The 12029-nt window shown below is 41.9% G+C and overlaps 1 protein-coding gene across 1 annotated transcript in view; it reads right to left on the bottom strand.

The window, feature by feature from the left end:
• LOC133519169 (insulin-like receptor) overlaps positions 1 to 12029 on the bottom strand; it is a 121440-nt gene that overhangs the window by 3537 nt on the left and 105874 nt on the right. Inside the window, exons 13-25 of the mRNA XM_061853130.1 lie at positions 11606 to 11805; positions 10748 to 10927; positions 10234 to 10424; positions 9735 to 9888; positions 8471 to 8665; positions 7552 to 7706; positions 7158 to 7328; positions 5983 to 6231; positions 5719 to 5807; positions 5052 to 5283; positions 4171 to 4389; positions 3479 to 3559; positions 2819 to 3065 (exon numbers count right to left, since the gene is read on the bottom strand). Of these exons, the coding sequence (XP_061709114.1) occupies positions 2819 to 3065; positions 3479 to 3559; positions 4171 to 4389; positions 5052 to 5283; positions 5719 to 5807; positions 5983 to 6231; positions 7158 to 7328; positions 7552 to 7706; positions 8471 to 8665; positions 9735 to 9888; positions 10234 to 10424; positions 10748 to 10927; positions 11606 to 11805 (2363 nt within the window). The remainder of the gene's footprint in view (positions 1 to 2818; positions 3066 to 3478; positions 3560 to 4170; positions 4390 to 5051; positions 5284 to 5718; positions 5808 to 5982; positions 6232 to 7157; positions 7329 to 7551; positions 7707 to 8470; positions 8666 to 9734; positions 9889 to 10233; positions 10425 to 10747; positions 10928 to 11605; positions 11806 to 12029) is intronic.

Here is a 12029-nt window from a genome sequence, read left to right as displayed (position 1 = left end):
TACTACTGGCTCAGGTCAACTAACTCATCTAATACCTCTCTTACTCGTACATGGGCGGCTCAGGTGTTCGTATACACGTTCCATATTTGTAATATGGCGAAAGATTTGCAGTGAAACTTATTTAGTTTGATTAAATGTTTGTCAATTACCAATTTTTCGTTTATTTCATTAGAAAGATCATAAGTTTAACGTATAATAACTTCGGACGCATACACGAGACTTTCTGTGTTTTTTAGGGCAACTTTCGTTTGAGCCCCACAATTTAGGTGTAGATATATGAGTTTTCATCCCCACAATGTAGGTGTATATCATTCCGAGGTTGACCTTTTTTTTGCTTAAGATAATTGAGGTATAACCTAATATCATGATGTGAACACTACATGACCCGTAATTAGAAACAACTATTTAAAAGAAAGTGAATATATACTAGCAAATAATAATGAAACGACTATCATTGTACCGATACACCACACTTGCTAATAAATATCAAAAACACAAATTATTTAAGTATTTTATTTATAAATAGAAAAGTGGCATCATGTCTATCCTAAGGCCCAGCCATACTAGAAAAAAAAAACAAATTGTGCCAGTGAAATTTGAACGTATATAGTAAGAAATAAGGTTGATTTTGTTCTCCAATTGATCGAAACAAAACAAATGCAACTCTGTTCTAATAGGGTTGTTTCCATCTACAAATCTCAGGGCAGAATTGTATCCCATTATATCCCAATAAATTCTTTTGGATTATAAGAACATGTTAAACTACTTTTAGGGGACCTGTAATGACCATATTTTTGTAAATATTGAATTTAAAATATCTTTTGGCACACGTCACGTGACCAAACTCGAAACGTCATTGAAGATTCTGATGACGTCACAACTCTCGGATTGACACCGTTGACAGTTAGGCGATAAACAACATATGAAAAATGTCAGTTGACAGTTCGTATCTTCTACGTGTGTATGTAGTTATGTGTCAAACCGTAAACTGTGACGTCACACAATTTTCAAAGAGCGTTTTGGGCGCGAAAGCATCTGTCAAAATATATTTTGTTAATTTAACATATTTAAAGCCGTATTTAGTATAAAAATTGAATTTTAGGGCAACTTTTAGTTAATATAGGACGTAATACAAGCGTTTCGAAAAATTGGAAACAACCCGAATTTAAAAGTCCGCAGCAAGCTCGGTTCTCCATACAAACTTAGTTATTATGCCTTCATTTTAAAACGATTAGCTAGATTGCTTTGAAACTTTTTACTTACAAGAGGATAAATTTAAAAATTAAGTCAATGTTTTCCGGCCAATCATTGTCTATGGGAATATAGTTTTAAAAAGTATTTTTTTTTTTTTTTATACTACGTCGGTGGCAAACATGCATACGGCCCGCCTGATGGTAAGCAGTATCCGTAGCCTATGTACGCCTGCAACTCCAGAGGAGAGGGTATATGTGATAGGCCACCTCTTTGTTTCATATTTGTCTATTGCAAAACTTATCTAGTGACCTATGTATAAACTTATTACAAGCATACATATACCTCATGTGATTCACTCCGTTTGTATGGGGAAATAAAATTTGGCCGATCTTAATAGAGCTGCGGACTCTTAATAAGTACTGTAGGTAGGACCGTGAGCCTTAGAAGGCTATGAAATAAAACAAATGTTATATACAAATATAACTGTCTCCAGATTGTCCGTTGTTTGTCAATTCGACAAGTTTGATTGACTATAGATATAGTATATCGTATTTAAGCAATACAAATATACTGAATTGATTTAATTGTTTATGGGTGACCAAGAGAAAGTCAAGCCTATCAAACAATAGTTGCTATAACGAGTGAGCGTCGTATTACTGCCATGCAAATATGGTTACTTACGATAGATCAGCAAGGGGCCTGCTCGGAGCCTTCTGAGGCATGACGTGAGAAAAAATAAGCGCTCTACGTAAACGTGGATGAAACATGTTTTTTAAAACTTCTTCCATATTATGATTTATTTAGTTGGGACTTAATAGCATATCATTCAGCTTTAAAATTACCTCCGTTGTTTCCAAAACGACATTATCTTCTTGGTCTCAAAGAAAGACTGGCTGTAATTGATATTAACATCTTCTAGTTACGCGAGTTTTCGATGACGCACTTGATTTTGTTTATCCAATCGAACGTTTTGCACACTTGAGCCGAACCCTGACCACAAAAACAATGTCGTCTTCGAAATTTTGGAAGTAAATTCAAAGCTTAATTATACATGATTAGGTCCCGTTAAAGTAGTAAATAACAATGTAAAGATCGTGAAAGTTTAAATCAGTGATTTTTCCAGATCTGGCGGATTGGCGAATCGCTCTCGCATTACATACTCGTAGGTAATATGCATTGTCTTACGTACTAATATAGACAAGCAATGAGCGCGACTTTTGCAAACAGGCACATTCGGGGTGCATTTACCAGATCTGGCCGCACCTTCATGTTTACTTTTCCAAACAAGAATGCTCATTTATTCGTTGGGCCTTTAGTGCCTTCTGAATACGGCAAGCTAATGCTCAAAAATTGATTTCATGATACTGAAAATAACTAATTCTACATAACTAATAAAGAATTGTACACCCCACCCAATGATCACATGACTTCGAAAAACATGCATGATAGTTCTTCCAAGAAATATTAAAAATAGGGTCAACAATTTGTTCATAAGTAAAAGGGAGAATGTTATATCGTATATACTATAGAGCCAATAAAGTGGAGCTGGAGTGTCCAAACTAAGCCAAAGCCCAAACAACATGGCCCACAAAAGAGCCGGAGGTCGGACGAGGCCGGTGCTGACCTTGGGTGGTCCGCTGCAGCGCGAAGAGCTCCTGGCCCTGCGGCGAGTGGAAGAAGGAGCGGTGGCGGAAGTAGGGCGCGGCGGTGGAGGACAGGTCGCTGACGAGCTGCAGGAACGTGGGCCGCTGCGCCGGCCGGTGCGCCCAGCACGCGCGCATGAGCTCGTACAGCCGGTCCGGGCAGTGCTCCGGCCGCTCCATCACGCCGCCCTCCACCACGTAGCGCAGCACTTGCTCGTTCGACAGACCCTGGAAACCCCAACGGTTATATTCCTTATCCTGCGACCCCATCATACGAGACGATTTCCTAGTGGAATTTGAAATCAATAGTATAGGAAATACGGTTGAATTTTTTATGTATCGAAATTAGCACCAGAGTACCGTGGTAGGCCCGTGGGCCTTAAAAGATCGAGTCACATTACCGACACAGTAGGGGTGCAGCAAAATGGGTAAGGTATTCAAAATAAGCTGCACATTGTCTAAGGGCCGGTTGCACCAGCCATAATTTGGCTGGTGCAATATAAGTTAGCTTGTATAAAATGTTTGACAGTTGTCTATAGCATGACACCTGACGGCGCCATATTTAACGTTTCGATTTTTTTACGAAATTTAGTACGGCCAGGGAAATAATTTAGATAAAAAAAAAATATGTTCACGAATACCTGATATGGCTGCATGGCGAGCGTGGCCATCTCCCATAAGACAACCCCGAAACTCCAAATGTCACTACTACTTGAAAACACCTGAAATAGGAACAAATTAGTTTTTAACACGCATTTATTTAGTTAAAGTATAAGTAATGACGCTGTCGTTCTAAAGTCCGACCACGCTAAGTTTTCATGCCAAGTGCTACGTCAAGTATGGACCTTATATGAATACATTCTTACTGATAAGCTTGTGCAAAGTTAGCGTGATCGGGAGTCTAAATGACTGAAATTAAGATTTTATGTGGTTTTATTGAAACTAGTGAGTTTAAATCTACTTCTTGACAACCTCAGAAATACCTATTAACCCTTTGAACACTTTACGCCATAAACAAAAAAGAAACTTACACGCCAAGGTCACTAGCGCAAGCGAGCTAAATTAAACTTTAGTTACTTGAAAGTTAGAAGGTTACTTTGACAGCGTACGATATATAGTTCGTGTCATCCACGATGACGCGCAGATTTGTCAAATCTACCCTTTAATAACATGATATTATGAGTCGTGGGCACGCGACTTCGTGAATGACACGATCTATAACATTTATAGTTGTGTATGGCGCTGGGCACGACTAGTTACGACGCCTTTAGGTGTTTTTGACGTTTAAAAATACACGAAATTAAAACATCGTTAGGTATTTTCAGTAACTCACCCCATCTTTTAAGCTCTCGGGGCTCATCCACCTAACGGGTAGCAGGCCCTTAGAGCCTTTCCTATAATAATCAGTCTCATAAATGTCTCTGGTCATGCCGAAGTCCCCCACTTTGACCGTGAGGTCGCCGGCGACCATACAGTTGCGCGCCGCGAGATCGCGATGCACGAATTTTTTGGCCGATAGGTAGGCCATACCGTCGGCTATTTCTATAGCCATCTGAAACAAATATGAAACATATTAATAAAAGGTTGTTTACAATGACGTGTTTTTCTTCTCACTCCTTTTCACAGACATGTCTCCTTTCCTTGGTCATTCTTTAAACGAAGATTTTATAAAATGTGACATTTTCAAGCAAAAGGTACCACATTGTCGCTTACCGTAAGGACGAAATTTGCACGTATCTTTATACAAATAACCTGTCAGAGCGTTCTTATGGCAAGTGACAATGGGTACCTTTTGCTTGAGAACGACACAAACGTAGATTTACCAACATTTGTAGCGAATGATTACAAACACACTTAACACACATAGAGTACTTAGGTACTAATCGCAGAAACGGAGTGAATAAATGAATTTGTTTAGTGCACGATATTATCTAAATACCTCAATGTAACTTTTTGGACAATCTTGCAATTGGCTACTCAAGTTGCGATGGATTACGAAAAAAGAACACTAATTTCAAAATCTCACTATCGTCAACTCTTGATGCCGATACCTTTACAATTATTTTACAAAGCCTGCTAGTATTATTTCGTGCCCGTCGGAAATAACGAAAATAAATATTCCATAGACCCTTTAGCACTCTCAGCGCCATGTGGGCCACAGGTTGCCCACGCAATTTACCACGAAAGTCAATATACATATCCACAAAATATCACCTGCAGTATGTTCTGCAGAGTGGGCGGCGGACCGGCCGACTCCTTCTTGGGCAGCGAGTTGTCGGAGTCGGGGCGGTGCGACCGCAGGTACGTCTTGAGGTCCCCGTGCTCCATCAGCTCCATGACCACCAGCGTGGGCTGCCCGCGGGACACGACGCCCAGCAGCCGCACCACGTGGAACGTGTCGAACGCCTTCATAACTGAGGCCTCATTCAAGAACTCGATGCGCTCCCTGTAAAAATATTCGTTGAATTCACACTAGAAGGGACACGTAATGAGTATCAGAATTTCGGGGACAAAATTTTAATAAAAGGTAGGGAGTTTCTATATCGATAAACTTAATAATCGATGCTTCTCTCAAATGCTAGATCACTCCAAGTTTTATATGTTAAATTTTTATTTAACATGAAACATATAACAACCCCAAAATAATACTTCCAAATAATATAAAGTTACAAGCTGGCGGCGACCGCCAGTGTTAGGGAAAAGTATCTATAGTTAATTTATCGATATAGAAGCTCCCTGCCTGTCGTTAAATTTTGCCCCTAGAATGTGATATCTTTTAACGAGATATGTTTCCATAGATCATTGAAAATAAGAAATGTGTTTCGACTAATACACATAGCTCATGTAGAACCAATAACTACATCAGAAATTGAATAAATACCTGTCAGTGGCATGTTCATTGACAGTTTTCACAGCGCATCGAGTTTCTGGTTTTCCTTTTTCAATGCCTTTCGCTATGCCTTCATATACCTGAAAATAAAAATAACTAGATTAATAAGTAAATGGACCCACGAGATGTTAGCACTTACACTAAGCGCCCCAACTTAAATACGAGGTGTATAGAAAATTGAATACTTATTTTAGGGCACCGTCTGTACTTAGTCCTTGGGTCTCGGTACGTCAATAATACGACAACAGTCCTCACCATGCCGAAGGATCCTTGTCCGAGCTCGCGCACCAGCTCGATGTTGGCGCGCGGCACCTCCCACTCGTCGGGCACGTACACCGTGGACACGTACTCGGGGTTGACGGACGCGAACAGCTTGTTGCCCTCGGTGGGCAGCAGCAGGCCGCGCCGCGCGTACCACGCGCCACCGGCCAGGACTAATACTACTATGAGGATGCCGCCCACCACTCCCCATATCCATTCGTACCCAGTTTCCGCGGCACGTTCCTGTAGAGAAAGAAAATTGAAATCAATTAATCTTCATTTTATAAAAAATAAGGATAGGTATTCGTTTCAGCTTGGACATAAATGCTTCCTGTAATGTGTAATAATATAATATTTATTATTTATTTATTTTGCATGTCCCGATGTTCTCCTCCTCTACAGGTCGCATTAATCATCAATTCTCACGAAATTTATGGAGCATTTTTGACAGTTTGCGAGTTCTACAGCTGACAAAGCTACTAGTTTGAAACGGATGACTCGGGAAGTCCGTTTAATTTAACACGAAGCCAGTAAAATGCCATTCTAGCTGAGACTAATATACTGTTTTTTCTAAAAATGGGGAAAACAAAAAAAAACTTGTCTATCATTATAACACAAGCAATTAATGGGTTTCTCATCATTTTAGGTACATATTACCCATAGATATCTATTACCTTTTAATTTTCCTAGAAACACATCATTCAACAAAATAGCTCTAACGACTTTTTACTATCGCGCTTTGCGGGAAACCTAACAATTGCTCTGTTTTTTAAGTATGCTGTTAAATAGATGGGACAAAACGAAAAACTATAATAATTATGTCCGCGTTAATAGTACATTGTGCAACGAAGTGCAACGAAGATTGTGAAGTGAAATTTTCGATACGAGGGTGGGAATTAAAGACCCGAGTTTGCAATATTCTTACCCCCGAAGTTATTAAAAAAAAATTTTTTTAGCGAATATCACATGCGATTATTGATACGTTGAGGTAATTGATTTAACTTTTAAAAATATGAGACTGCAGCAAATTTACTTTAACTTTGCACTGCGCAGTATATATGTATTATTTATTTTGCCATTTACATATTATGTATTTGACCATGGAAGCTAAAAAACTACCGCTAGTAACTTAAGTTTCTCATATTTCAAAACACAAAAACGCCACATACCGCAATGAACAAGTACACGGGCTGCGAGGCGTTCCCGGCGCCGCTGACGGTGATGGGCGTGACCGTGATGCTGTAGTTGCCGGGCGATATGTTGTGAAACACTATTCCTCGCCCGTTGCTCTCGTAGTCCGTTTGTGGCACGCAGCGCTGATTTTTCACCCCATACTGCATCTGTGGGAAGATATGACGTTATATGGTAGTCCCTCATGCCATACCTTCATGTAATGGAAAGACACTGTGTTTTACTTGCGTCTTGTCCTCCGCGAGCGCGAGGTGCATGGAGTAAATTGACGGGTAGGTCCCACGTCACATCGCCGTCCGTGAGCGTCATTTTTGACAGCATATCGACTTCCCGCTCTTCCCAGAGGACGTTAACAATAGCTGCAAAGCTCACCTTCGTGTTGTCCTCCACAGGCACGAGGTACACGGAGTAGGCGACGACGAAGCCGTTGGGGTTGACGGGCGGGTCCCACGTCACGTTCACATCCGGGAGCGTCATGTTTGACGGCAGCTCGTACGCCCGTACTTTGCTGACCATGTCCACAGAAGCTGCAAGGTTTTGAAAAGTTTGAAAAGAAAACTAGGAGAGCAGAATAAGTGAAACATTTGTCCGGTCCGAGGTGAGTTATTATTATTTACCAACTTAAATTTGTGGGTTTTACGTTAAAATCTGTGGTTTTAGTTTGAATGAGATATGCCACCAAAGTTTGCCACTTAACAGCAATTGACACCGAAGCACGTCGATCATATATTTTCGAGGTAGTACGGGTCGTTTTATCATTCGATCTTGAAGTCGAAGCAGTCATGCTGACTGTCACACGCCTATATGCGACGGTGTACCTAGGGAAGTGGCGCAGGTTTCCATCCTACTGACCAGCGTTCTCACTCAACTCAGTAGTCGGAAGGTATAGAAGGTGCGGTCGGTACCGTCCCGTTGAGATGCTGAGCACACATGCCCACAGGCTGACTGTGTACCACGAGAAGTGGTGCAGGTTTCCGATCAACAGACCGGCGTACTCAACTCAGTGGTCCGAAAAGTGTAGAAGGCGCGATAGGGGCAGTAGTATGTTATTGAACTCCACAACCGTCTCGTTGGGGTGCTGACTTGCGATACACCCACAGATTAACCCACAGAGGTTTATCACATGAAGTGGCGCAGGTTTCCGACCAACAAACCAGTGTACTTACTCAGAATAGTATGTCTTCTTGAACTCCACAACCGTCTCGTTGGGGTGTTGACTGCGACAGCCACAAATTGACGGTGTACCACATGAAATGGCAGATATTTCCGATAAACAGACCGGCGTACTCACTCAGCTCAGTGGTCCGGAAGGTGTAGAAGGCGCGGTCGGAGCAGCGCGTCTTCTTGAACTCCGCGACCGTCTCGTTGGGATGCTGAGCACGACATGCCCACAGGCTGACTGTGTACCACGAGAAGTGACGCAAGTTCTCAATGGTCAACTCGCGCGTAGAGCCCGGCAGTGTGTAGTGTTGCGTGCGTAGGAAGCCTGGGAACAAATAATGTATGTAAAAAATGAAAGGGTGAACGAAACGTGGGTAGACTAGCTTTAATTTTAGAAAAACAGCATCATCACCTCCGATGCTCCAAAATTGTGTCGAGATTTCACAACAATAGAGAACGCTATGGATGTCGCGTCACTTTAAAACCTACACCGCAACAGAAAACTGTGTCTCCGACATGTTTTTGTTTTAGCTCTTTATTGTACCTATTTATATATGTTTGGCCTTAGTTGCCTGAAAATAAATGATATTTGATTTGATTTCAAGACTAAAATTTTGGTAGAGCTATCTTTATATTCCGTATGGTAACATTATTATTTAACATATATATTTATTTACAATAACAATATACATAATGGATATACAGATGATTATTATAACTAGCTTACATCTAAAATAGGCCCTTGAGGCACTGTACCAAGGATGCTGGCGGCATTTCCTCGTTGTATCGCAATACTGATACGTTGTGCGAGGAAGCCGCCAGCTCCTCGGTCACCATCACCAGTTACGTCAACCAGACTTTGCGATTTCTCCAAAAAACTTGTGCGCGCTGGGACCCCATGAACCTAGACTTTCAACGTCAAATGGTACAAAATGGTACTCTCTACCGAGGCTCTTATATTTATTACGTTTCAAAATTTCGGCGCTTTCCGCCGCTGCGCCCGCTTTTACATTATGTAGTCCGTTGGAGGTGGGACGGTGCCAGTGTGTCTACGCAGGTAGCATCCCACACTAACATCCGTCCCAAGCTCCAAGGAACCAAGGACACCCCATCAGGCCTCTTGCCATCATCCCTGATAATGCCAGTCGGCTCAAGAAGAGCAGGCGCATTGAAGGTGGCAAGAGATCGACGGACTATGTCATTAAGCGACGCATGTCTTGAAAAACGACCTGCGCTTTTTTAACATATAAATGACTAGTTGATTTTTGCCCGAACGTATTAAGGGGTTAATCGGTCGCCCTTTTGCTTGGTATTCATTTAATATCTACGGTTGAACACGGAACGATGCAGAATAGACTATTGCGACGGTTAAAGGCTGATTTACGACAAATTACCTTCGTCTGTGACATTTTCCTTCCAGATGGTGTCGGGACCGCCTTCAGGGGGCGTGACGATGACGAGCATGCTGCTAACGACGGTGTTGTCGATCGACCGCCGAATCCTGGTCTCTCGCTTGGATTTTGTAGTTTTCGTTTGTTTGACGTACACCTGGGAATAGTAATAAATAATGAAATTATTATTACACATTTACAAACTAAAATTTAACTGAGCTTAGCTATTTTTTAGTACATTCAAAACAGCCCAATTTTTAGTAGATTCATGAATTACAAATACACAAAAAAAAACAAGGTCGAACTGATGAACGCGTTAAAACATTACGTACGCGTGTCTGTAATGTTTTAACGCGTTCAACGATTTAAACTTTAATTTTGTAATATCATGTACCTAAATGTTGACGTCACACCTCTTACTTCATAATAAGTAACAGGTAGCTGTATGTGACTGTTTGTATAGTATTAGAAAGAGATAAGAACTCCGCACGGCGATTCGTACCAAGTTTTGCAGATCATTCTCGAAGGCGATGGTGTCCATGCGCTCCTGCTCCGCGCGCGAGTCGAACTTGGTGGAGCGCTCGGTGTTCTCTCGACATTGGCAGGTGCCGTTCTTGGCGTCGCCCGTCATCGACGTCTCGTCCTTTTGCGGCACTTCGGATTTCGCGGCTATGATGTTGGCTAGCAGGCTCGCTGGAAAAATTAAGGTATTTTAGTCCAAGTCCAAGTATCATCATAAGACTAGATATTACTAGTTTTTTCCTGGCTGGCTAGGGTAAAGTCAAAAGCAAAAAGTAATCTACATTCTTAACAGATTTCAAGAAGGACTAATAGCTGTGCGAAAAAGATCATACACTCGTATCCAGAATTAAAAAGAGTAACCTGACAGTTACAGGCGAGAATTTCATGATCAATAATGTTTTTTTTTCAAACTGCTGTCTTTTTACTCTCCGTAATTCTCGACATTAATAATTGAGGTACGTTTTAGTAGTTACGGCGTCACATTACAAACTCACGATTGCTGCAGTAGTCGATGCTGCTGGCCATGATCTTGGGCAGGTTGTAGCTGTTGGCCTGCACCTCCACCACGTACTGGACGATGGTGCCGTTGGGCCGCACGGGCGGCGCCACCACCACGGTCACGTTGTGCTGCGCGCGCGAGTCCTCGCGCACCGTCACCGTGGGCGGGCTGGGACCTGCCACCATCAAATATTTTATTTTCATTTTATCATCACACAAAAAAAGTATGACTTCATCTAAAGCCAAAGATAATGTAGACGGCGATATAGATTACACACTAAATATGGTCGTGAAATGGTAACGTTAAACAATTCAGCTTACACAAAACATATGGCACCATACAGTGCGTACTTCAGCTATCAAACTCGGGTGCACGATTATTGTCTTACCACTGTACAGTGTACACCTTTTCTTCAATCATAACCTATCATAACCTTTGGTTAATACCAACCAAAGGAGGGTGAATATGAGGGCATACCTTAATAGGTATGCCCTCATATTCACCCTCCAGAGTATATTCAGACATCACAAAACTCTGTAAAAAGTGTTCAATTTATTTTTAACTCAGTTTTATTTATTTATTTTTAGTTTTACTCAGAATGGGGGAAGATCGCATAGTCAAGGAAGCGTACTTGAGGCGACCAACCGGCCGTCGACCGATCGGGCGCCCCAGGTACCGCTGGTGTGATGTCGTGGAGGCGGACCTGCATCGGCTGAATGCCAATTCATGGCAGGAAACCGCGCTGGATCGGGACAGGTGGCGTTCTCTCGTTTCGGAGGCCAAGATTCTTTTTGGATCGCTGAGCCAAAGCAGTTAGTTAGTTATTTTTAAAGTTCATTTAAACCAAACTTACGTCCAGGTAGAGTTTTGAAGTATATGATAGGGCTCTGCGCGCCCTTGGTGTTATCCATGCGCGTGGTGAAGGTCTTCACGTAGGCCGCGTATCTCGTATCCGGTATGAGGTTGGCGACTACTTTGAACAACATCTGCCGGTCGCAGCCGCTTAAAGGCGAAGTGCGGTTGTCTTCAATGGCGAAGTCCATCACGTTCCATCTACAAACAATATTCATAAATTGGAGTATTCCTATTTTTTCCCGCCCCACGTGACCGCCGCCATACATGAGGCGGGGACAAATGGGAATGATTTATATGGAATGCATGTTAGTAAAATGTGAAACAACATTTCTTCTTACAAACTGTGCCACTAATGTCCACTGGACAGAAGTTCATCAACCCATTTGCTTCTTTGAACAATTTAAGATTCAAATATCAGAAGT

This window comes from Cydia pomonella, chromosome 6, assembly GCF_033807575.1.
Source record: "Cydia pomonella isolate Wapato2018A chromosome 6, ilCydPomo1, whole genome shotgun sequence".
NCBI classification, from domain to species: Eukaryota; Metazoa; Arthropoda; class Insecta; order Lepidoptera; family Tortricidae; genus Cydia; species Cydia pomonella.
Note: the sequence above shows the minus strand (reverse complement) of the source record. Positions and strands in the feature narration are given on the sequence as shown.